We start from the raw sequence: 25956 nt of genomic DNA, 5'->3' as shown, positions 1-25956 counted from the left end.
ATCTTCATGTGAAGAAACTGAGGCAAATGTGTGTTAATGAAGAATTGTGGCCACAAATTATACAGTAATATGCAGTTTTCCTTCTTGAAAGTGTATGACAGAAAAGTTCCCTATACTAATTACAATAGATTCAGAATCACCTGCTCATTATTTTAGAAAAATGGGAAATGGGATAATTGATTAGCCCATAAATACCCCTTAGATGATTGTGTGTCTTGTGTTAGTGACACTTTTTCACTTACCATGTAAATTCAATTGCTGATCGTCTTTTACCTATTTGGGGGGGGCTTTGAATATACTTTTTGATACTTTAACTGCAGCTAAAAAGGAAGCAGTAGGAGCTGTGTGAAATTTTACATTTTCTTGTAAACTTTTTCATTCATTTCTTCAGATATTTTATATTTGTTTCTTTAATTTCTAATATAATCTCTCATTAGAGTGAATAAAATGACCGGTGAATGCATTAAAACTTTGCATTTTTTCTGTTTCCCTGATTCTTACTTGACTTTGTTGTAATCTAAACTCGTCCTGGCCTTACCTTAGGGCCCCTCTTCTATGATAATTAGATACGGCAATCAGTTTCCTCACGGTAAAAGAAGAATATAAGAATCTGTATTACTGTGTTCATTGGAAACCTGATGTTGATAACAGATTGGATGGTATTCTTATGTGTGTATTTGCAAATAAGTCAAAGCAGTTCTTCTTCTAGAATGTAGGCCTTTAAGCTATAGTGTGAGTTTATTCTTTTAAATATTTAAGATTGCATACGTAAAAGACTCTAAACATTTATAATGTGCAAGATGCAGTTTGGTGGTCAGTTAACTTTATTGGTGATAAACTGAATAATTTTGCTCCCTCTACTGGCAAAGACGTTTAATGAAAAAGTGATGTGGACATTTTTTTTAAATATAAAGTTGCTTGCATTGTTGATTGAAGAATAGGGAAGCTTTTTTTTTTTTTTTTAAAAAAAGACTATTTGATCAACCATAGCTACATTTTAAATAAGGATAATGAGTTCTTGTTTGTCAGATATATTTAAAATACAAGTTAAAAAAAACCTCCTAGAATTCTGTTTTTGTCCCTTTGGGAACTTTTTAAAGAAAGCTTGTAGAACAATGGATAAAGAGGGGAAATAATGTGTTATTTTAATTTCCTCTTAAGCATGATGTGAATCATACTGACAGATGAGGGGAACAATCTTATTGAAGCAGACTTTCAGATCCTATTCAAAGTAGCCTATTACTATTTTTCTTTTGGATCCCTTTCAGATGAGGTTTGAATTGTGTTGTGAATTTTTTTCCTGTATAAACAGTGAGCAAATATAAGTGAGAGCCTTCCTTTTCTCAGTGAGCCGGTTTTCTAACTGATTATCTGAACACTGGCTGCCCTGGGATGCCAGGAGGGAGCAAGGGCTGCAGGCATGGTTCTGTGCGGGCAGCTGCCTACTGTGCCCCAGATGGGAGGTAAGACCTGGCAATCGCCAGGACCACAGAGAGGAAATGCTCCAAGGTGAAGAGACCTCAGTCGATGATAAGACCAGTCCAGTTCTAGGAGAATTGAACGAGCTACTTCTTCTGTTAAAAAACAAAAAGCAAGAAGGCCAGACTACTGTATTTTCAGTTAAAAGTCACCTTGCCTTATATAGAAAGTTTCAGAATATTTCAGTATCTAGAAATTTTGGAAACCTTACTCTTGAGTTTTCTGTTTTTTGTTTTTGTTTTTTAGAGAGTTTTCTGATTCTTAGTGACTTGAATGTATAATTCTTACATTTTTGCTGATTAATTATTTTGATTACATCATAGTAACTTTCCACGGCCACAGAGTGGTAGTAATAGGAATGACTGGCACTAACTAAAGTAATCCTACCCAGTAAGCAACTGTTTGTCTCTCAGATGTAAAGAAAAACTTTTTATGCCTGGTTGTTAGAGGAAGAACTTTCATCTGTGTATTTATGAAACAGTGTTGTGTGGTCTTCTTACTCTGCAAATGAATTTATATTTAAATATAATCATTATTGGGTGTATCTGCAAATTTGTAAAAAGTACTGAAGTTTTAGTAACTTGTTAATCTTGTCTTCATACTGATTGCCAGTTTAACTGTTAAACCTCACTACTAACTGCTAAATCTTAGATTTTTTCCCCCGTTATAACTATTGTTCTATGTTAAGATAATTCAAAAAAATCAGATATTTTACAAATAGTTCAGTTGTTCCTTTGGCCTTACAAATTTAACTGTGTGGTTTTGAAGATAAGAATGTAAACTCTTACACATGGTTTCTGTATAGATGTCTGTTCCTTCAAAGCCCAAATAAGCACTGTAGCTTGGTATTTATTTATCTACAATACCTTAACTTTTTTTTTTAAGTACCTGATAGTAAAAATAAGTTGTGTGTGTGCATGCACAGTTGTGTGTATGTGTAAAATCTGGGAGCCTTCATTGGAATTAAACTCTACAAGTAATATTAGAATCAAAGACTAGCACAGAAAGGGATCTTAGAATTCGTTTTCAAGTTTTTTCTCTTTACAAGTGAGAAATCTCCTCCCTCCTTAGCATTTAATGTTACTTTACAGTGATGATAGCTTTCTTAAGGTCCTGGGAGGTAGGAATTTTCATCTTTATTTTACAATAGAGAAAACTGAAATGCTTATCACAGATAATTATCACAGGCCGTTTAGCCAGTTAATGGCGTGAATAAGATTTGAATTCCAGTCTTTCTATAGACCACCTACTTGTAACTACGCTGTACAGCTAACTTGTTATAGGTTGATTGGTTGGTTACCAGGTATGCAGCTCCATATGCCTTCTTTTGAAAGGAATGCTTTCTTTTGAAGTTTTTTGGGATTAAAAATTGAAGAGAATTACAATTTTTAAAACTCTTAATTTTGATTTTTCTAAAAAGAGGTATGTGTCTCTAACCTGAGTGGAAGGTTTGTTAGAACACCCATACATTGCTGGCCTGTGGAAACAGTGCAGTAATATTGTACCTGGGAAATGTACCTTAGTCAGGTTAGGCATGACAGCTGTTCAGAAACCAGAATAGGTGCCTGTCGTGTCAGCAAAGCATTGATTGGAAAGCTGTGGTTTTTGCAGTGACCCAAATGTGTGGGTTATACTTAGGCTGTTTTTATGCTGCTTTAAATCCAAAATATAGAGACCAAGGATTTTACATTTTGGCTCAGTAGAGTTTTTCTTGTTTATTTCTTATTTTGTTGGAGCTCATCTGAAGATTAAACAGTAGAATGAGCACCAATTGATTATACCTCGAGTCCGTCACGTTCTGCCCTTCTCAGGAACTTCGTGGAAAGCCTTCTGTGTAGCACAGGACCAGAGTCCTACTGAGCATCTGAACTGCCGAGCAGGGCAAGTCCCCTCTGTCCCGGTGTGATCCTCTGTGTGCGTCCCCACGCTCTGAGGTGTGCACATCTTCAGTTTGACTGCTTGCCTTTGCGTGTTGTGACCGGAATACAATATCATCCAAGACGTTCGCCGCTGCGTGTGCTTGTCTGTTTCTGTCGTCAGCAGTTGCATACTCTGATTTTGCTAAGTGAGAGTAGTATTCAGCCATTACTAGCTCTATTAGTTAAACTTGACTCTCGGATTTTTTAAGTGTCCCTTTCTTACACTTAATGAGGGACTTTGTAATTGAAGATGAAAGAACAGAATTTTTTTTTTTTTTTGCCTAGACTAACATTTTTATTCTTTGTTTATTTATTTACTTTTGTAGTAGTGAGGATTGAGCCAAGGTCTCATACTGAGCTACATCCTCAGCCCTTTTTAAATTTTTTATGGTGAGATGGGGTCTTGTAAGTTGCACAAGGTGGTCTTGAATTTGATCCTCCTGGTACTATAGGCTTGATCCACCTTGCCAGCAAGAGTAACATCTTAAAGAATGATACCCTGGGAAAACCTGTTCTTTAAAGTTTTGTTACTTTCTAATTAATTTTTATTATAAGTCCAAAGAAATAGAATTATGTGATAAACCTACATTTAAAAGTAAGAGATTATAATTTGGGATGTGTCAAGATAGTATCCAAGCAGAGACCCTTAGAACATAAATAAAAAATTCATTTGGTTTCTCTTGTATGGTTTTAATGTGCTTGGTATTTATTTTATAGAAAACTCTTTGAAGTAGGCTGAGTTTGAACAGTAGCTAATAATAGGCCTTTTGTTGAATATAAAAAGAAGTGCATTTTGTTCCCTCTCACACAAAACAATGGTTTTCCTGTTGAACTTGTTTCTACTGCTTTGAGTACTATATTATTATTTTTAAATAATAACAAAGAATCGTAGGACTTATACGTCTGTTATACTGGTAATGGCTTTAAATGACCACTGTGCTTTCAGTTTTAAAAAGATTCCTAATAGGAAGAGTTTGTGGGTGGGTAATAATACCTTTAAACTTGGAGCTTTTTCTTGCTGGCTTCTCTCTTAGTCCTGTGGAATGTTTCTTCTTCAGTAGACGCACAGCTCTGCAGCTCTAAGTTTAGCAGAATTCTACTCTGGATCTGGCTCACCTTACTCAGATAGTACTTAGTATTTCAGTACTAATCATTACAGATGAAGTGACGGAAATTAGTGTACTTCCTCCTCCCCCAAATTTTTAATCTTTATTCAGAGTCAGTTTTGTTAGAATAGGTAAAATATTTGCAGAGTGAGGGTAGCGATTAGGAATGTGAGCATTCCTAAGTAATGAGGTTGTGCCAATAGAAAAAGATGCACCAAAAGACAACTTTTTGTAGGTTTGGTACCTTCTCAAGTAGAGTTTTTAGGGAGGATTTATAGTTCAGGCCTTTCAGCATTTTAGTTCTGTAATAAAACCTACCTTTGTACTTAAAACTTCCAAAATATGTCTTTTTTTTGAGACGGGGTCTCTTTATGCAGCTCAGGCTGGCCTTACACTCACTTTGTAGCCCAGGCTGGCCTCGAACTCACGACGATCCTCTTGCCTCAGCCTCCCAAGTGCTGGGATTACAGGCATATGCCACCATGCTTGGCCCCAAAGTATGTCTTAAAAGAATATTTATACCAGGACAAAGCAGTTTTAAATATGAATATTTGATACCTGAAAATTTGTGATTTTTGAGAATGTTGCAATGGGAGCTTGATGTTCCATTCTCAGATGCAGGACTGGTAAAATGCCTGTCATGTGTGTCGCTCACAGCCTGCTGCATAGAGAGAATTCACATTCCTCTTGGGATAGAGAACTGGCTTTTTTAAAAAACATCTTACAGCAACTTTTTAGAAGTGAAAGCATTTGTGCATGCAGTGTTTTTTTCCCTACTAACTACTAAAGTTATTGTTAACTAGAAACTAGATCTGAAAATTAAGTGGTAAGGTATTCTAATTATTTTGAGACAAAAGTGTCTAAACTTTATATAGTGCTTTAGTGCATTTTAGTCAGACTGATTTGTTTAATAAAAGGTTGTAAAGAAATCATTCTTCTTTCAGTTCAGACTGTTCAGTTTTTTGTTTGTGTAACTCTATTAGCTCTAACTACTTAAAATTCTTCTTTAGGTTCAGAGTACAGAGGGAGAAGCTCCTCATGTTCCAGCCACTTACCAGCTAGGTCTCACCAAGTCCAAAAGAGGTAAGTCAGCTAACCTCCATTGGTTCCAAAGCTCGTTTACCCAAGTGATGTCAGAGAATTTGGAAAACATGCTCAGTGTGTGTAGCAGAAGTAGTTGTAGAAAGCTTGGGGATGCAGGCGTCCTTCTTCATTATTTGCTTATCTGATTTTTTGTGTTTTCTTGAAAACTTTTGTGCTTATACACTAATACTAGTTTGCTTATCCTGTGATCACTCTTTACACAGTCACATGTGATCCAAAGAGCAACAGAGTAGGGCTACCTTTTACACTGTTATGATTGAAAAATACACTTGTGTTACCCATCAGTGTGTTTTCATTATTCATATATAACTTATAAGTATGATACATGGACTATACCTCTGGCAAAAAGTACCAGTTTCTCAGCAGTAGTTAAACCTAGTTAAAGTAAATTCAAACTGTGAGTCAAAGGTGAGTGATTGTAAGTATTATGCTTCTCTTGAATTATTAATTATTGACCAAAGAACCTTTAAATCCATTCCTTTCACTTTTAACTTGCAATCATAAAAAGATGTCTGGTTTAAAGTTGACGAAGCTTTGGAGATTTAAAGAAAGGGAGAAGAAGAAGTTAAAATGACCACTGACAGTAGGACGACTGTGTATTTTTAAAACTTTGCACTTGCTGCACCACCCTGCTTTTTTTTTAAACAAAGATTTATATATATGTTCCTAGAATAGGAAATTACATGTTTGTTCCCTCCTGATCTCTGAAGTTGCTTCATAAGGGACATTTGGGTGTGATTTTTTTCTTTTATTGCAGTAGGCACTAAAGAATAAGAGCATCACCCTCACTAGGTTGCTGTAGCTCTAGACAGACACGAAGTGAACTTCTCTACATGATGTTTTTCCATTTGTACCTCCATAAGTACCTGTGTGTGTTTCTGAGCTCTAAGGCAGGTTCATGAAAATGAAGGAATTTTTGCTGTGGATGTTAGACAAGGAACACATTGGAAAAAACAGCTTGCCAGGTGTCAAAGGACTAAATACCAGTAAAATTAATTTGTATCACAGTGAGGGGAAAAGATGGACTGTGATTTGTATTTGTGTCTGGAGTTTTTTCTTCTAGGACTATAGAAGAAAAATTTCTGGTGGCATAAGCAAAAATGTTAATATTTTTTGTGAATCAAACTTTTTTTATTAACAATAGAAGTTTTTACAATATGTACATGACAGGGACAGAAGTTGCAATAGTAATTTAGGTTTTTGGAAGGTAACCTATCAGTTCTCATAATGTGATATGTAAGGAATTTAAATTATTCATAATTGCAGAATTAGAAGCATTGGTAATTATTCATTTCACAAATTTAGTAAAAGTAGATATACTGCATTAGGAGGAGGACTTTTGAAGTTAAAATCATCTTAATACCTAATCCAGTGTGGGATTTACTTAGGATTGGGGAATCACCTCAGTGTCACAGGATAATATTTGGTAGGTACAGTGAGAATAACCCCCAATTTTTCTTGTTACAGAAGACACACAAATTTTCTTTAACAGAAAATATACAGGTTTCTGTTTTGTTTCTTTATGATACTGAACAAATAAAGTTTCCAGATTTGAGAATTTTTCCCCTTACTTACTGCCTCCTCTAATACCCTAGCTTTAAATTAGAAATAAAATCATACCGTCAGAACAGAGAGTTAATCCTGTTTAATCACACTTTTCTAATGGAAAACTTTATTTACTATAAAACAGAAATGCCTGGCCAAAGACCTAGCTTGTTCTCTATAATTTGCAAAGCAGTTGCACTGGGGTTCTCTTTCGCTCCTGAAGGAGCCATGCTGAGATGGAAGAATTACTGTTACTCCATTTTGAAGAGGAGAGCAGTTACTGCTTATGGTGGTGAAAAGCACAGTAAAAACTTGCCTCTGGGCCTCTGTTCTTTCTGATGCCCCACCCGCTCTGAAGCCATATCAGTCCACATTAGCACCTGACCTGTGAGCACAGGTAGAGCTCAGCAGTGGCGAGAGGAGGCGGCCCAGGCCTTCCTCTGCTGCAGATGAAACAGCGCAGGGAACCCAGGCTTGGCAGGCCCCTCTGGCTTCTCTGGGCCCATGGCAAGTGCCTTTGCCCAACCAGACAGACACTTCTACTTCCAAATCACTTACATGCCCATTTCATTCTATTGTGTTTAGGAAACAGTTACCATTGATTTACTGAGCAATCATTTTTTATCTTCAGCTTATTCTAACTTACTGGCTTATGAGGAATAAGTAAGTTTTCTGCCTTCAAAGCCTGACAATCTAGTTTAAAAAAGAGAAAAACATGATTCTATGATAACTTCTGTGACTTAAGGGATTAATCCTTTTTATTATTGTCTAATTAATACTGATATAACAGTTTATTGCAATTCAGTTTCATAATTCATTTATTTAAGTATGGAGTAATTTTTTATGTTTCATTATGTAGTTTTATTAATATTACAACAACATACAGAATTACTATAAATTTTTAATGGGAAAAAATTCACTTTAGTCCATGAAGCCTGAGGCTGCTGTGAAATATTTTCAAACATCAAGTGAACTTTAGTTGATTCGGGATTTTGTTCAGCTGCAGCATCTGGTTGTCTCTGGGTGAGGTTCAGATCTTAAGTGAACGAGGGCTTGGTAGACACACTCCATTCAGCCTGTTGCTGAGTTCCGGGACGCCTGCCGTCTCATGAGGGGCAGGCCCTCAGGGAATGGGTAGCCGCAGTCTCCACTGTGCAGTTGCAGTGTGGATGGAAGGAGGCCATGCTTACTGTGCGTAGTTGGCCATTTTACTTACATTTCTCCAGGTTAACTAGTAGTTGAGTTTTGCAGCAGAAAAATAAGCATGTTATATAAACATATGTTGCATATTTTTTTAATCTGATTGAAATTATTGGGAAAGAATTGTTTTATAACTTAAAAATATTTGCATCATTTGAAACATCAGAGATGTTTAAGTATACCTCGTTTTTTTGTTTGTTTGTTTGTTTCTTTTGAGACAGAGTCTTAAGTCCAGACAAGGTTCGTACTTGCTGTCCTGCCTCAGCTTCGCAGAGGGCTGGGATTATAAACATAGCATGAAGATATATGTCTTGTATATTCTACACTTAAAATTCTAATTTTAATTCCTTAAATGTCTTCACATTTTTAGGTAGTATGAATGGTTTACTTTAGGATGTCTATATTAGTAGGGGCAATTTTTTTTTAATTTCAGGCAGCTGTTTTCTTAATAATAGACATTAATTGTTATTTACCAAAGTGCAATATAATTAGAGATTAATTAGTGACTGAGTGCTGAGTTTCTGGTAAAAAATCTGATTCAGTTTTCCTTTGAACTTGAGTTACCTCCTGTGCTTTGAAGCTACAATTTTGCCTAAGTAATGCATACTTCTCTAAGAAGGAGTCTGTGCTGTGTCTTTCATCTGTTGGGAACCATGTCTGTAATAACTACACTTTCTTGCTGGTAGATCATCTGTTACGCACTGCAAGCCAGCATTCTGATAGCAGTGGTTTTGCTGAGGATTCTGCAGACTGCCTCTCCCTGAACCATCTTCAGGTAAAGTTTTCTTTATAATAGGAAATATGACTACTTTACTCATTTAGAGGTGATTTTTTTTCAATAGCTATTTCAAGACTGAATCTGTCTGACTGCTATTTTTCAAATGACAATAAGAATAGAACTTCTGGGATGTAGATGTTGTGTAAGTATTTGATTAGGAATTGTAGGTTTCACTAATTCCTTCTCTGACTGAATTTTTTGTTTTTTAAAGCTGGTTGTTAACTCCTGGGTCACCAGTAAACAGATTATTTTGCTCATTGCCCTGTGAGGTCTGTTAGTTTTCTTGCTGTGTAATCGTTGTGTTTGAGCAGTTTGCAGTAACTGCTTTGCTTATTTAATAACTCATATTAGGTGTGGGTTTAATAACTAATCCCTCACAGCAGGTGTCCATGTTATACTGATGTTTGTGCTGGATTCTGTTAGGTAACTCAAAAAGTAGGCACGAGGCTTCTTGATGAGCTTGCAGTTTGCAAGTGGAGTCCAATAGCACACAGGAAAAACCTTTAAAACATCATTAAGCAAATTTTAACAGGGATTGGAATGACAAAAAAACTTACAGAACACAGTAAAGAGTAAAGAGAAGAGATACATCTAAGGTGACTCAGAAAGAAAGTGGGCAGAAAAAACGGGTGGAGGAGAGTGTGGGAAAGACGATTGTGGGTCTCCCAAGGTCAGGGTGTGGCTGTGCAGGAGGCAGATGCAGGACAAAGCGGTTCTGAGGGAGGAAGCATGGCTGGAGTGTGAGTCCGTGATGAGCGAGAAAGGTGAGGGAGGCGGACTGTACTTTCAAGTTTGGATGCTGGCCTGGTGTCTTGTTAGCCTTGGAATGACTTAGGGAGCTGTTCAGCTAAGGGAAAGGGCCAGAGAGACAGAGAGAGAATGAATTTATTCCAGGAGAGTCTGGGATTAAGTTACGGAGAAACGTCCTGGTCCTGGAGAGAAGGCGACCAGAAGCGGCTGGGGGAATCACTTTGATAAAAGGGATCGTTTCTGTTACAGTGGCCAGAAAGAGGGAACGAGGGAAGAGAGAGAGGAAGCGTGTAGGTTTCGGAGAAGATGCGAGGACATATTTGGCCATTTTCTCTTGGAGTCAGTGTTATGTGTCGGAAGAAGAGGAGGTGGGTGTTGGAAAGGAAATTTAGGGAAAATAGTGAAGTTCTAAAATCACCTTTGTGAGAGAGCGAGGCAGGGTTAGCTGGCTGGGGCAGTGCAAACAGTTACGCGCAGCCCAGGCCCGCAGCTGCGGTTGGAGACCGCACACGTGCGGCTGCGCCGTGCCCGTCTGCCGTGGGGCTAGTGATCGTGTGCTCATCTTCCCCCTGGTCCCTTTCACAGGTCCACGAGCCCTTGCAAGCCATGGGGAGTAGCGCTGATAGCTGTGACAGCGAGATGACAGTCACATCATTCGGTGAAGACCTTGTTACACCAACAGCACAAGACCAGCCTTATTTTAATGAGTCAGAGGAGGAGTTACCAAGCCCTCTTCAGAAAGGAAGTGTGAAGGCGGCAGCAGTAGCTGACAAAGGAACGTCGGACAGCCAGGATTTCCCTCAGTGCGGGCCTGAGGAGAGTGCGGGGCTGGAACCATCCTCCTGTAGTCCAGGAGATCCTGCGACTGACGCCCCGGAGGCGGAAGAGAGCTCACCTTCAGCCCAGACGGTGGAGCTGCTGAGGGACGCAGGTGGGGAAAGTGATGTGGACAAGAGCAGCGAGTGTGAATTTCCCCGGTACACCACACACCATATCCTGAAATCACTGGCTTCGATTGAAGCCAAATGCAGTACCCTAAGCTCTGAGAGTACAGCTGGGCCTCCCTCTTCTGCGGACAGAGTTAACACAGCTTTGCAGAGAGCGCAGATGAAGGTTTGCAGCCTGTCTAATCAGAGGGTAGGGCGGAGCCTGATCAAATCGAAGGATCTGTTAAAACAGAGGTACTTGCTTGCAAAAGCGGGCTACCCCCTGAGAAGGTCTCAGTCTTTACCAACGACCTTACTGAGCCCAGTCAGGGTTGTGTCCTCCGTCAACGTCCGCTTGTCTCCCGGAAAGGAGACCAGGTGCAGCCCACCCTCCTTCACCTATAAGTACACGCCGGAAGAGCAGCAGGAATCGGAGGAGGGGGCGCCTGCGCCTGACGGTCAGTCCTTAGTCACATCCACCATTTTCATCTCTCCGCCCTCCGTGAAGAAGCACGAAGAGCCGTCCCGGAGTGAGGTGAGCCCGCTGGAGGACTGCCGTCGCGGAAGGACTCCTGCGTGTCCGCAGTTTGTTCCAGCACGGATATCTCAGTCCACCTGCTCCCTTCACACTCTGCACGAGTGGCCAGACAGGCCGCTGTGTGAGCACGTGAGGACGCTCAGTACCCACAGCGTCCCCAGCATCCCGGGGGCCGCCTGCTCGGCCTTCGCCTCCCCTCTCGGCTGTCCTTACTCGCACTCACACGCTGCCTACCCCTACCGAGCAGCGAACCCTCCTTCCGCCATAGAGATGCAGCTGCGAAGAGTGTTGCATCACATTAGAAACTCGCTGCAGAACCTGTCACAGGTAGGAGGAAGAGCTGGTCCTTGTAAGCTTTTTTATGTTATTGCTCTGGGCACCTTTTAACTCCCTGGGAAGCAGAGACCCTTCTGGCATGTTTCTTTCCGTGTTTAAACTACACCTGTCCCTCCTGCCTCATGGGAAAAGCTGTGACCATCCCTGACAGAGTTAATTTCTCTGTTCAGTCTCCTTCCCTTCCTGAGGGGATTTTGCTCATTCGGTAGCCTCCCTTTTTCAGTCTGTCATCCGTTGTTTTTGCCTTACTCTAAAAATATTAAGTCATGCTGTTTAAAAAAAAAAACAAAAACAAAACTCTCTCAAAAATCTTTCTCTCTTTTCCTGCCATTTGGATGTGCTGACCATCTCTTCCTTTTCTGAGTTCTTGTCCTGCTGGCTTCAGGGGCACCGTGTCCTCCTGGTCCTGCTTGTAGCTCTCTGACTAAGCTTCCCCTTCACTTACTGACCTCTGGTGCTGGTCTCCTGGTCCAGACTTAGTCTCCTTCCACTGGGTTCAAAGACTCAGACTGCTCCAGAGGAGAGAAAGAATCAGGTACAGTGTGAATTGAGAATGCATGTAACCTCTCACTGAAAGGGCAGACAGCAAGCCACTTAGAAAGTAAAAACCAAAGTTGTAATGTTCCAAGTCATACAAGATGTACCGTCTCTTAAAAACAGATTGTATCCTTGGGATAGTCCCTTCCCCTTGCAGTTTGACCAGAATGTGGATGTTTCTTCTTCCCCGTTATGAAGTGTAGTTCTAACTCTGCCTGAACTGTCCCATGTTTTCACTGCAGTTGTGTGTAGCTGGGGCTTGCCAGAGCCCTGTCCACCTACACCCCTGTGTACCTCTCTGGGCCAGCTGTTCTGCCCAGGCGGTGGTTGCTTCCTCTTGGATGTGCCATTGCTAACGAATCTCCCCACCTTCCCTCCCTCCCCAGACCGATGCTTTCTGCAGTCTCCTTGCCTAGCTGTGTGCTCTGGGTTGTGCGCTGGCCTCTGCGGGTTGTGCGCTTTTGGTGACCCGAACGTGCCACTTGTGTTTATGTTCCTTGGGTCCCCTGCCCTTGCCTTTCTTTGCATGACCAAATCCTAGTTCCTGTTCAAGTGCTACCACTGTTGGAAAAACTTAGCTAATCTGCATCTTTGTTTTCATCTCAGCACCCCTGCTCCTCAAATTCTATAATAATTTTTTAAAAAACATTTCTTGTTATATGTGAGAACACTTATGGCTAGGGGGCCTTTCACCTTCTCTGAGATAGTGGCATAGAGCAGGTGCTCGAATGTCTTAGGAATGTGATGCTGCTTGCTGCTCTCTGGAGCTACATCAGTCATGCCTGTAACCTCTGGGTGACATTTGCAGTTTGGTCTGTATTTTTGGGTTTCACTTTTGCTTCTATATGTTCTCAAGGCACAAAGGAAGTCCTATAAAGCATAGATATGAATAATACATAGGTTGCCTCTTACCTAGAACAGCTAAGAGTACTAGGAAGCATTGATTTCTTTTGTTCCTACATACAATATCGAGTTTTGTTTACTTTTGCCTCAAAGAGAAAAATACATAGGCCTCAAATTCTGCCTTTTTAACACCATCGAAAGTTTGGAAGTAGCCACTGTGACACTGGTTTTAATTCTCGCTCCTTTGATTTGTTGAAGTACCCCATGCGAGGACCTGACCTTGCTGCTGCTCCATACAGTACCCAGAAATCGTCTGTTCTACCTCTTTATGAAGTAAGTTCCTACTGATACCTGTGCTTTGCAAAACAATTTTATGATTTAGAAGTGTAATTTTGTTTTATTTCATTTTAGAATACTTTTCAGGAGCTTCAAGTAATGAGGCGGAGCCTGAATTTGTTTAGAACACAAATGATGGATTTAGAATTGGCAATGCTGCGCCAGCAAAACTTGGTTTATCACCACATGACTGAGGAGGAAAGGTAGACGTTCATTTTGTCTCAACATAACTCGAATAGAAACATTTTCAACTTATAGTTTAAAAAACTAGTTCTTGTTTCTGCTGCTCTGTGTCCTGTCTGGTTTGTGAGCTCCTGTGTATAAAGTAGGCATACACAATGTTCTGCTGACTTCCAAGTCTTCGGGGAACTATTGAAGAGGGTAGTTGTAGCCTGGTAGTTGGTGTGCGGGTCAGTTGGTGAGAAGAGGAGAGGAACAAGACCACTGTCCTAGTGCTTATGCCTCCTGCACTGCTCCTGTGCAGATTTATAAAACTTGGCATATGGTACCTTCTGTTAGTTTGTAGTACTTACCAAAACCGTTATGGATAGGAACTTGCAAACTACTTCTATCAGAGTTTGTACTTTTCCCCGTGCTGGTAGGTATGAAGTTGATCAGCTGCAGAGTTTGAGAAATTCAGTCCGAATGGAGCTGCAGGAGCTGGAGCTGCAGCTGGAGGAGCGCCTGCTGGACCTGGAGGAGCAGCTCCGCACCGCGCAGGTGCCTTCGCCCTTCCGCTCCTCCTCGTTGATGGTAGGCTGCTCCAGGGGGCATCGAGCGTTTGTACTGGGTGAACATGTTCCCTGTCATTTAGGGCAAGTCCCTTCACTTTAAACCATTTATTTAGTGACATTAAAAGTATGCAGAATGCTGAAAGAGCTTTTTCACACAATCAGTTTTAAGTACAAGTTGTAATAATTCTCTTAAATATTTAATGTGTAAGTACGCATTGAAAATTTTTAATGGTCATGTTTGATCATAAGAAAAAATAATGGTCAATAAAAAGGTCTAAAGTTTTTGAAAGAAAAATTGTAGTGCATAAAAGTATGACTAAGTTTGAATTACTGCATATGTGTATTCCCAAAGCATACAAGTATATTTAGGTTTTTTGCCCTCGCTTGCATTTGAATAGTGTTACCTTTAAACTTTTCCTTTTGGTTTCTTTTTTCCTTTTTTTGAGCTAACTCCACCCCTCCCCCATGGTGGGGTTCAGAATCAGTCTCCTCATGCTGAGCACAGACCGTTCTACCATGAGCTGCACTCTCTGGCCCGTTATTCTTTGTTATTTAAGGGCTAAAATGAGGTATTTTGATAAAATGTGTACAATCAAGATAAGAAATAGCAAAACTATTTGTCTTTTTTGTACCACTTTTTATTACTTCTAATATTGGATTTCCATAAAATTTTAAGTTCAGCATTGTTATTTTTGGCAGGGAGGTGTACTGGAGATTGAATGCAGGCCTTCACAGTGACCTACGTCCCCAGCCCCTTTAAATAAACTTTTATTTTGGAACAGAGTGCCACTAAATTGCCAGTGCTGAGCTCAACATTGTGATCCTTCTGCCTTTGCTACCCAGAGCGCTGGGACTACAGGCCTTGCCACTGTGCCCAGCGTCAGCATTGCGTTGTTATTCTTGCCAGCGTCTCTGCAGGTGTAGAGCACGTTGCGTAGAAATGTGCGTTGGTGGGAGCAGAGATTGAACACACCGCTCTGTGCCTACTCTCAGCGTTCTCTCACAGGAATGCATTTTATAGGATCCCGTGGTAGTTGAGGGGTGCTGTTGTGACATCAATAAGTACTTCAGGGCAGTAAATAGCCAGTTCATTTTATTTTAAAGCACTCGTAATTTGGGAAAATGTATAGACATGTGTAAAGTCTCTGCTTACCTTTCCAGGGAATGTGTGGCAGCAGAAGTGCTGATAACTTGTCCTGTCCTTCTCCCTTGAATGTAATGGAACCAGTAAGCCTCTCTCCTTTCAGTCATTGGGCTTGGGCACCATGTAACGTCTCATACACACGACTTTCCTAGTGTGGACAAAGTGCATGTTTTGTCAAATACAGAGTTTGCTAAGTTAGCTAAAGTAATTGGAAGTGAGTTTGCCACTTCTGAAGTTCATTTCCTTCTTAGGTCATTTGAAAGCAAGCTTAATTGCAGTTGTGATTTTTACCTTGGTGAGCTAAAGGAAATAATGCACCATGAAAAATACTTAATTTTTACTGCAGGGGAAATTGCTCTGATGGTTAGATCCCAGGTCCTTTAAGTGCGATCTGTAGGATGATGACTTTTTGAACAGAAGTTTGATTTGTATTATATTTTAGGCAAATTGATTCATTTGTAACTATTTTGTTTCTTCCTCTCTTCCTTCTGAGTAATTTGGATACATTTAACAATTCATCCCACTATTTTCTAGTTAGCCTTTTTATTGCTTGAACTTACTATGAATTTAAATTGGGTGAGTTTGAAAATGAAACCGAGTAGTTACTAAGATAATGTAATAGGATTAAGTACGTCTTACAAGTTACTGTGATTTTTGGCAGTGTTCATAGCTAGGAGTTTAAGAGTCAGTAGTTTAAGGGTTCATAGCTAGGAGCTAAGATGTCAGTCTTGTTTCAAGAGGGAAGAATGAGTTTTTCTCCTCTCTAGGTCACTGAACTGATGCGGGAACAGTCCTACCTGAAGTCTGAATTGGGTCTGGGACTTGGAGAAATGGGATTTGAAATTCCTCCTGGAGAAAGCTCAGAGTCGATTTTCTCCCAAGCTACGTCAGAGTCGTCTTCTGTGTGCTCTAGTCCCTCACGTCACGCCAGCAGAAGAACTGCAGTGCCTCCCGGGCAAAGTGGGGGCAAACGCAAAGCCCAGTCAGTGGCAAGAAAGAAAGTGTTCCGGGCATCCGTGGCCCTGACGCCAACTGCTCCCTCCAGAACAGGCTCTGTGCAGACGCCTCCAGAACTGGAAAGTTCTGAGGAAGCTGGCGTGGCTGAGGAAGGCGCGCACGTTGTAGGACCTAACTCTGACGTGGAGCGAGAGTGTGGGCATCTCTCGGTGATGCCAGCGGCTGAGGAAATGCAGAGAAACGTGGAGCAGGATGAGCTGCAGCAGGTCATACGGGAGGTGAGTCCAGTCTGTGCCACACCACTCACGTGGATGTGGGGCACACGTGAACATCCGGCACTTGTCAGATACTCTTGGTCACCATATTCCGTCATTTTCGGGGAGCTTTCCCATTCGCTGTCCCATTGACCTTGCTCATGTCAGTTGATCGGTGTGGAGCGGCACCCTGCAGGTTGAGACATCAAGGTGAGGTCGCTGCCATTTTCTGTATCTACACTGGTAAAAAGGGTTTTGTCAGGTTTTCAGGAGATAAACATGCGACAGACCCTCTGAATCTGCCATTTCCAAAAATGAGGGACTATGACTTACTTTTCCGCTAGGTATTATTTTATCATTTCAGCTGACATGAGAAATGGTGCTCTGATTTTAATAAGGATGAAGAACTTGATCTGTTTGATTTGGTGGGTGGAGAAGGGTGGAAATTTTGAGTTGTTCAGAGATTGAAATACAATATGATTAAGAAAGTGTACCCTGGCTGAGGACAGCAGGAGAATCTGGAGTATTCACCGTAGTTCTCCATCACCACAGGGGCTGCAGAGGTCAGTAGTCAGCGGTTCAAGGTGAATTGAGACACTGTCTAGTAACGGTCTTTAGGCTGAATTCAGTTACTGAGGAACAGCATGTGTTATAGGCAGAGAGTTGCTTGGAGATATTTTTGTGATGTTTAGTCCCTCTTTGCTTCTGATGTCAGTGTCCTTTTGTGAAAACCAGTCTAGTGCACAGCATAAAACTTCTGCATGTTAAGTATTTCTTTTGTATCCTGTTTCCTTTGTTATAAGAATCCTCAAAAATAACAAGAACCAAAATTATCCATAGTTTTTCCAATAAAAGGTACTAAAATCACTAAAAAGAAAGAATCTTTCAAGCCAAGCAGGGAGGGGCACACAAACTGTACGCCAGAACTCAGGAGGCTGAGGCAGGAGGATTGTCATGAGCTCAAGGCCAGCCTGAATTACACAATGAGATGCTATATTAAAAAACAACAAGCCGGGCATGGTGGCACGCACCTGTAATCCAGTACTTGGGAGGCTGAGGCAGGAGGATCGCCGTGAGTTCAAGACCAGCCTGGGCTACAAAGTGAGCTCAAGGCCAGCCTCGACTACATAGCAAGACTCTCAAAAAGGCAAAAAAATAAAAATAAAAATGAAAAACAGCAACATAAAGGCTCTTTCATTCTTCCTATTACATCTCTAAACTCAGTTTAGAAGCTCAGTAGATACACCTTAGGGACAGAGCCTGTGCTTAGCCTAGGTGAGGCTTTATATTCAGTCTCCAGCACACCACCCCAGAAGAAACACTCACTTTATTTTAAGTATCTGATTAGCCCTCTGTTTAGGGTAAAAGAAAAATGCATGTAAGACATGAAGTCATGGAGGTTAAGGATGACAGGAAGATAAATCAAAAAATTGCATAGAAAAATTTATCAGGGCTTCAAAAAGTTTAAGCCTTCAGATCATTTCTGAGCTTTTTCCCCCTGTGGTGCTGGAGGTCACACCCAGGGTCTTTGCAAGTTAGGTGAGTCCTGTACCGCTCTGTCCGTCCCCCACTCATTTTCAGATGAAGGCGGCTCAATCCTTGAAGCCTGTGTAAGTGTTCCAGAAATCTGAAAAACGAGGAACCTCAAACATTTCTGGTTCCAAGCATTCAGATTCTCCTCCTCTAATAAAGTATTCAAGTATACTTGAAGTATTCCTAAGCATTTAGGAATAGAAAAGGCCAAAATGAGCCAGAGAAATCAGAGTCAGTGTCGCTTTGAATTTTTAAACTGTGTGTCCAGCATAATTAGCAAAATGGACCTAATGTATTTTAGAGTCAATCTGTAACATACAACAGGATTCCAGGGGATACAGGCCAAGAATGGTGGCAATGGACCCAATTCTTCCCTTAATCCAACCATTAACCTGCGTCCTAAGATTAGTTTGTAAATACCAAGAATCATCATTTACAGCTACATGACAGTAGCTTGAGAGTTACATGAAAAATAAAGGGGTTGGGGGTGTAGCTCAGTGGAGGGTATTGTACTTTGCTTAAGCTTGTGCAAGGCCCTCAGTTCGACTCACAGTACTGCCAGAAAAAGAAAAAATGAGTGCAGTCAGTTTTGCTGTGAACACATAGACGATGTTTGTGTTCCTCAAAAGCTGTGCTGTGCAGACCCATGCAGTTTATGGGTGTTAGGGGGGAACACAGGATTGGATGCAGAGCACTCAAAACTTCAGTGACATTGTAAATACCGCACGCTGAGTACACCACTGGAGCTCCTGCAGTGACATGAAGAGACAGAAGAGACAAATCAAAGCAGTAGCACAGGTCTGTGCATTTTAAGTGGTTAAGAAGTACACAAGTGCTATAATACTTAAAAGATGTTACATCATCTTTAATTAAAAATCCTGAAATTTGCTTAAGGAATTACACTTCAGAGTACCACAGCTTGTGAATTATGCCAAAGCAGAGGAAGGGTGGTGATCTGAAATCTACCAGAAATTTTAGTGCTGGATGTGGGTAGAAGGCTCATCGTGGAGAAATGAGATAACTGGTAGAGTTTAAGTCATGTGCGTTTTGCTCGCTGTGTTTCTAGGTTCAGCTGAGTGCAGTTATGTGTGTTCACCTCAAGACTCCTATGGATGAAACTGCACACTTGTGAGCGTGAAATGCACCTTGTTTTCATGACAGAAGCTAACGTGTAGAAGGTCTTAGTTGTACTCAGTTGTCCTGCAAGTGTTACTGTTTTTGTCTGTTGACTACTGTTCAGCAAGCTGCATCTAGCCTCAGGTAGGGGTACCTGTGGTTGGGTGCCCGCTTAATACCGAAGGTCCATTTAAATAATTACTGTCTACATTTGTTGAGAAAGTAGGTTGTGAGGTAGTTTTTTAGAAATGCGGGATTTTGTTCCCCCTAACTTGCTGCGGTTTGAGTTTCTTGAAGACTTGACTTTGCACTGCTCATTACTGCACACGTGCGTCCTCATTGTTAAAGTTGTAGCGGCTTGATCTGTGCTGAAAGTCATTTCCTGGGGATACAGCGCTCATGTCAGAGCAGAACACAGATTCTTTGCCCAGTAGGACATATCATAGAAAAAGTCAATTGTTGCTTGGTCCATTATGCTGCCGTGGTCCTAGAGATTTACTTAATCATTCATAAGAACCTCCTGTTTGGTAGGAGATATTTTATACTTTGCAGACATTTAAACTGGCATGTAAAGCCAGGCAGATACGTGGAGAATTTTTCGGAATTCATTACTAAGCCTGTTAATTAGCAACTACTCTGTTTAGTACTTGGCGTATTTTGGAGGAAGTTAAGCTTAATGTTTACTCTTGCTGACTACAAAGAAGGGCTTACCAAGCAAAGGTCATTTGAGGTATTTTAAAAGCATATACTAACTGATCGATTAATCCAGTGCTGGCTATGGTTATAAAAAATAATTTGTAGTAAGATTGTCTTAGTTCAGTTACAGTGGTTTTCTGTTACAGTTTGTGTACAAAATATTTAGAACAGATTAGTGTTCATTTTGTTTATTTCCAATTGGTGATCTTTTTGCTTCAATACACGTGGTACTATATTGCGTTTTTTAAGCTTATTGTATCAGCTACCAAGAACATTAGAGTCTGTTTTTTTAGTAAGTCCTGAGCCAGTGACCCCATTAACAAAGCTGCTGCTCAGGAAGGTGGGATTTAATCTCAGGGGACACAGTTTTGCAGGTGAGGATTACGCATGCTTGGCAGGCGTTTTCAGGGAAGTTTTCTTACTGCACTCAGGGTGCATGAGCACAGTGATGCCTGCCAGTCCTTTGTTTCTGTCATGGCACCACATGTGAGGTTGTCAAGGGCGCGTTCATTGTTTCTAACGTGTTGGTACGATAGAATTCCTCTCTGGAAGGAGAGCATTGGAACAGAGTCCTTTCAAACCAATATTCAGTACATTCGTTGGGTCACTAAACTTTAGTCAGATTAAAGATAGCCTTCTCTGCCCAGATTGTATGTGTTGTAGTAAGAAAAAAGTGCACTGCCTTAGAATCTGCCCATCATTGCTGATGTATGTGGTCAGTGGCCTGAAACTGTTCATAGTTACTTTTAAAATGTATACACGTGTATAAATAAAAAGATGACTTAATAGGATGAATGAACACGTGCCCACAGAAGCAGATGCAACAGAACTAAAACGTCAGAGAGTAAACATGGATGGCCGTGTGTTTAGAAAGTTCCTCTGTGCTTATTGAAGCTGCTGGACGTGATTTATGCCTTTCACAATTCTACCACGGCACATCTGGCGTGATTTGAGTGTGCAGCTTGGAGAAAATACACTTCCCGTGTCTTCCTAGGGAAACTCCTGCAGGTCTCTGACGTGGAGTGGCTGCCACACAGTGGTACTCAGGGGAGCGGTGTTCTCCAGACACTGCCACACGCCACAGCGCTCCCTTCCGCTGACGCTGCCTTGGGACACTGCTCAGAAAAGTGGTCTCCTCCGACCTGGTGGTTTCCTCTCTCACTCCCAACCCTTCCAGCCTCTCAGTAGCACGGGAAACTTCGGAACTGTGCAGGCTGTCCTTGCATCGGTGAAGGCATTGTGTCATTTGTAGTGCTGGTTCATCTGCAGTGATGTGGTTTTCTACCTTCTCTCCTTCTTTGGGTCTGATATTGACTCTGTCACTTTTATGCTGTCATTAATTAAAACCTTTTTTCCTCTAGAATTATTTAATTGTAATACAATTTATTAATAAAGACAATATAAAATATACTCTTCTATGAAAAAATAAAAATATTAGAGAATAATAATAGTTACTATACTGTGCGTCATGATCTTAAAAGAGTGGCCAAAATGTTATTCAGAGTACAATTTATAGATGGAAAAATCTCTCTTACAAAGAAGACACAAGCAAAAGAACAAAATGTTTCAATGAGCAAAAGCTAGTGGTATAAATGAAACAAACTAGCATATATTTTAAATATTTTTGAAACAACAGAACAATTTAGGGGTTTATTTGAACTTTTCTCTACTTTTGTTCCTGTTTATCTGTCTTCTGTTCCTTCGCTGTCCCCCTCCCTGCATCTTTCCCTCGTTCCCTGTCTCTCTCTCTCCCTCCCACCCTCTGTCTCTGTCTGTCTCTCTCTCTTTGCCCCTGTTTCTCTCTCTCTCTCTTTGTCTCTCTCTCTCTCTCTTTCTATATATATAAATAGAGATATATATATAATATATATATATTTCTTTCAAATGTTTGTTAAGCACTTGATTTGTGCTTGGATACATGATAAGCAAGACCTGGTGCCTTCCCTGAAGTGGCTCACAGCTCCCTTTCCAGGTAGTTGGGATTATAGGTGTACACCGTGTCCATTTAGTTTGTTTTTCAAATAATGAAATATGATAAAATTGCCAGATTTGGTTGAGAGCAAGACTAGAAAGAGTATTGTTCATTGTCTCATAAACATAAATTTGCAGTGGTTCTGTTTGTATGTGTTTGTGTTCATGTATTATAGCTAAGATAGTCTGGATTTCATGTTTGTATCTGTGTGTGTGTGTCTGTGTTTTAAAAGTGAATCTAAAGTGCTGTGAACTTCAAAAACTTTTGATGCTGTTTAAAGTTTAAAAATATTGATAGAAAGTAAGATGAAAAGCTTATAGTCACTTAAATATATGACAGTGCAGATGGTTGGTGGAACATTGTGTTTATGAATAACTATGTAGAAGTCAATGCCTTCTGTACCAGTTTTGCATCACAGATTAATACAGAGCCATTTTTGGAAAGACTTCAATTGAAATGTGTTGAGATCTACTTAGGAACGTTTTAGGAAATAGATCAGGCTGACAGGAAACTGTGGACATGTAGAAATTTTAAAAGCGAGTGCAGTGCATCTCAAGTGCTAATTTTGGAAGGCATTATCCGTTTACTTCAGGAAAGGTACATTTAAAGCCTTCACAAATGGCTGTGTAGACGCAGTGCTGTACCGTTAGGAAAGGAGGGATTGGCGTATGTAGTACTTAGACATCTGCAGAAGAAAATAGGGCTGTAATTGTCATTTCCCACATGTCCTGCCCTTGTGCAGCAGAATGAAATGATCTCCTTATCTGGAGCCATAGACAGGTGACAGACGGGCCACACCACTGAAGAAGACGGTCTCTTCACATTTTAGGGTTGTTTGAAGATGCTTTTTGTGTTTTAAAATAAACTTATACTAAGTAATCCTTCTTTCCATTTAAAATGTACTTGTGAAAGTCGTGTCTAACTAGTTTAGATACTGGGCTCTGGGTGGGCGCAGGCAGCAGTATGCCAGCTGACTCTGTGCAAGGCAGATGTTAATGGAAAGCGTTGGAGGGAACCTAACCTTCAGTCAGTTCTTCCAGGTGACTTGGTTCCCTAAAAGAGATCATTGACTAGAAGTCTTTTAAATCTAGAAAATAACATTTCCATTGTGATGTTTCATATGTGTTAGCTGCTAGGTCATGCTGGACCAGACGGAGAGCTGGTCTGGGTTTGAGGATGGTGGACTAGATTCCCACGGCCTCCCTGGTGTCAGCGGGAGTGTCACAGGGGATTGTAGTTTCTCCATGTCTAACAGATTCCAGGAATTAAATGCTATTTATGTTTTTCTGAAAACAAAAAATGGCTGTCACTCATAATGTTAAATGTTTATTTTTCTCTTTTGCCATGACAGATTAAAGAGTCTATTGTTGGCGAAATCAGACGGGAAATTGTAAGTGGACTTCTGGCAGCAGTGTCTTCAAATAAAGCGTCAAATTCTAAGCAAGATAGTCATTAAATGGAATCTTTAGGTAAATACTTTTAATTTATCTATTTAGCTTGATCTAAATTAGCACTTTTTTGGGATTTGTTTGTTTGTTTAGATAAGATCCTGCCGTGTGACCAGGCTGGCCTTGAACTTGCCATCCTCTGCCTCCGCCGCCTAGGGCCAGGGTCACAGGTGTGCGCCAGCACATCCAAACCGCTTGGTTTCCAGTTGTTTTCTGAGCACAGGGCTCTGTTTCTCTAGTTAAATTTTTATTTTTGCAGTGTGTGTGATATGTTAATCCACAGTGTGAAAACCTCGTGCAACTCCTTGTTGAAGTGTGAGCCAGTCAAATATTAAACTCTGCAGAATTATGTGTATTTTTTAATTGAAATTTCATTGTAACACATAAATCCTGGTATTTGGCCTTCAAACTTAGATCTTATTTTTATGACATTGGCTACAGTGGTATTTCAGATATACGATTTGAGGGACAAGATTTTGAGAATTAATCATAAGTTCTTAGCAATTTTCCCAGTTATTTTTGTCTTTTAAAGAAATACCATAATCCATTTCTAGTGATAATTTATAAAAAACTGTTTCATGTGTTAACTTATTAAAATGAATTCTATATTACTAATAATTTTAATAACACATATAAATTGTATATTAATAATACTACTTAGTGAATGAAAGGCAGAAAAATCTACCTTAGTAGGGCAGCATTTTTGATAGCACTGAAAATACCCATACACTATAATATTACAAACAAAATTTTAATTTGAAAAGTGTGTGCATAATTTCAGCAGTCAAAATGGGGAAATATTTTGATAAACTGTTTCATAAAACAATAGGATTTATGTTGGAAAACAAGGGAGAAGGCCGAGGTTATAGCTCAGGGGTAAAGAGCACTTGCGTAGTATGCGTGAGGCCCTCCCTCGGCTCAATCCCCAGCACCTCAACAAGTAAAAAAAGAAGTACTCTGAATAAATGTGTAGTGACCAAAGAAAGATCATGTTTTCACATACATACTATTTCTGATTTTCTGAAAACAGAATAAGTAAAGTGGATTAAAGTCATGTTGCTCAGTGCTTTTCTTACATACATATATAAGGTAAAATTACTCCCTTTTAAAGCCTCTTTATCAGTAATGTTTGAAAGCAGTTTGATGGTAACTTCTTCTTTTTCAGATCGCCCGGGATCCTGTTGGCTGGTTAACATTGGAGTTATTGGTGATATACACTGGTGGGGGTGATCTGTTCTTCAGAAGCTACTTTCGGCGGAGTTGAGCTGCTGTATACAGTGTACAGTGTAATTTTTCTGTTGCTATGTTTTTAAAAAACATTTATAGAAACTTAGGCACTTTGCTGTTTCTTCTTTCAACTACCAAAATTGTAGCAGTTTGAAAAGCCTAATATTTATTCATATGTCCTTATTTTTCCAGCTGATTCCCTATGTAGAATTAATTATAAAACTTGAAGATTTCTAGACATAACCAACTTATAAATAACATACTACTTCAGACTAGCTTCTTACAACACTGACCTCTATGAGGTACTTACTGTGCAATAACTGATTCATTTTTTGAGAGCTTGAAGCAACCAATGATTTTCCTTCCACTGCTGTTAATTAGTGTCACTTCCAAGAAGACAAACTGTTCTGTTGTAAAAATTGCTCTAAATTCTTGAGGAGGCTACTAATAGCAGTAGTATAGAATTACATGAGGTTACCTACAGCTACTTAATGTTCTTACACTGTAAGCCTTGTTCCTTTACCCAAAATAAATGTAGTTTTATTATAGCTTATATAGTATTTTTCTTTTGGAAATGTGCCTTATGTTAAACACTATGTACTCTTTGCATTGTCCAGACTTCTTATTTTAAGGAAGTGTTTCTTCTGTCTTGTCAGCTAAGTAGAACTGTTGTCGAAATAATGGGGTCTATGACTTGAATGGGTAGAAATGAATAAGCTGGTTTCGTTTTTTCAAAGTGAAGTAATTTAGATTTGTTTTCCTCGTACGTAAATGATTTTAATTCATTTTTAACCAATGAAAACCCTTTTGTTTTTATGAAAGAAAAAGCAAATGGTTTCCTCTTTGGTTTTGTATGTGTTGAATAAATGTATAAAGTAACAGCCACGTTGTTGGAATTATTCTTTTAGCATTTATAATTTTCAATTCCTGTTAAGTTTCTTTGTGTGTGAAATTTTAATCAAAAGTGGTTGAGATGTTAACACTGTTTCGAAAGAATATCTCAGAGGTTTATAAATGTTTGAAATTCACACAAAGGCTGATTTCTTAAAAAAAAAAAATTAAAACAATAAAGTATTTATTTTGCCTAAAATGTTGTTGTCTTCTCTTTCTTGAAGTTGAAGAATTTGGATTAGATTAGTAACGAATAAGGCCTGAAGGAATTGCAGCAAACAGCCTAGTAGGTCTCTGTGATGCTTTCAATAACCGTAGCTCGTTCTGCAGCACCTTGCGGAAGGCCTCTGGGGCTCACCCTGTTCTGTGGTTGTAACAGTTCCCACCTGAAGTCAAGTAAAACGTTAAAGGGTACTGTTTGCTCTGAGGGATGGATTAAAGTAGTCTTTCTTTGTCAAATTATTCAGCAGCTTCACTGGTTGAGTCTAACAGCAGTGATAAGCATGTAAACCAAATGCCCCATATTAATAATAACATAAACATTGACTCTTCACAGCTGTTCAGTTTTTTAGCTACTTTGTATACCT

At 40.0% G+C, this 25956-nt stretch overlaps 1 protein-coding gene across 1 annotated transcript in view; it reads left to right on the top strand.

Annotated features, from left to right (window-relative positions):
• Window positions 1-24528, top strand: part of Ssfa2 (sperm specific antigen 2) — a gene marked incomplete at its 5' end in the record, with an annotated part of 35169 nt that extends 10641 nt beyond the window's left edge. The window contains 10 exon segments of the mRNA XM_005373880.2: window positions 5515-5587; window positions 9040-9128; window positions 10467-11672; window positions 13320-13394; window positions 13473-13600; window positions 14000-14150; window positions 15293-15358; window positions 16043-16510; window positions 23155-23272; window positions 24417-24528. Coding sequence (XP_005373937.2) covers window positions 5515-5587; window positions 9040-9128; window positions 10467-11672; window positions 13320-13394; window positions 13473-13600; window positions 14000-14150; window positions 15293-15358; window positions 16043-16510; window positions 23155-23259 — 2361 coding nt within the window.
• Window positions 24529-25956: the final 1428 nt, after the last annotated feature.

Source organism: Chinchilla lanigera, unplaced genomic scaffold (genome assembly GCF_000276665.1).
Source record: "Chinchilla lanigera isolate Chin_1 unplaced genomic scaffold, ChiLan1.0 scaffold00002, whole genome shotgun sequence".
Lineage (NCBI taxonomy): Eukaryota > Metazoa > Chordata > Mammalia > Rodentia > Chinchillidae > Chinchilla > Chinchilla lanigera.
The sequence above is the reverse complement of the archived record's forward strand: the minus strand, read 5'-3'. Positions and strand labels throughout refer to the sequence as shown.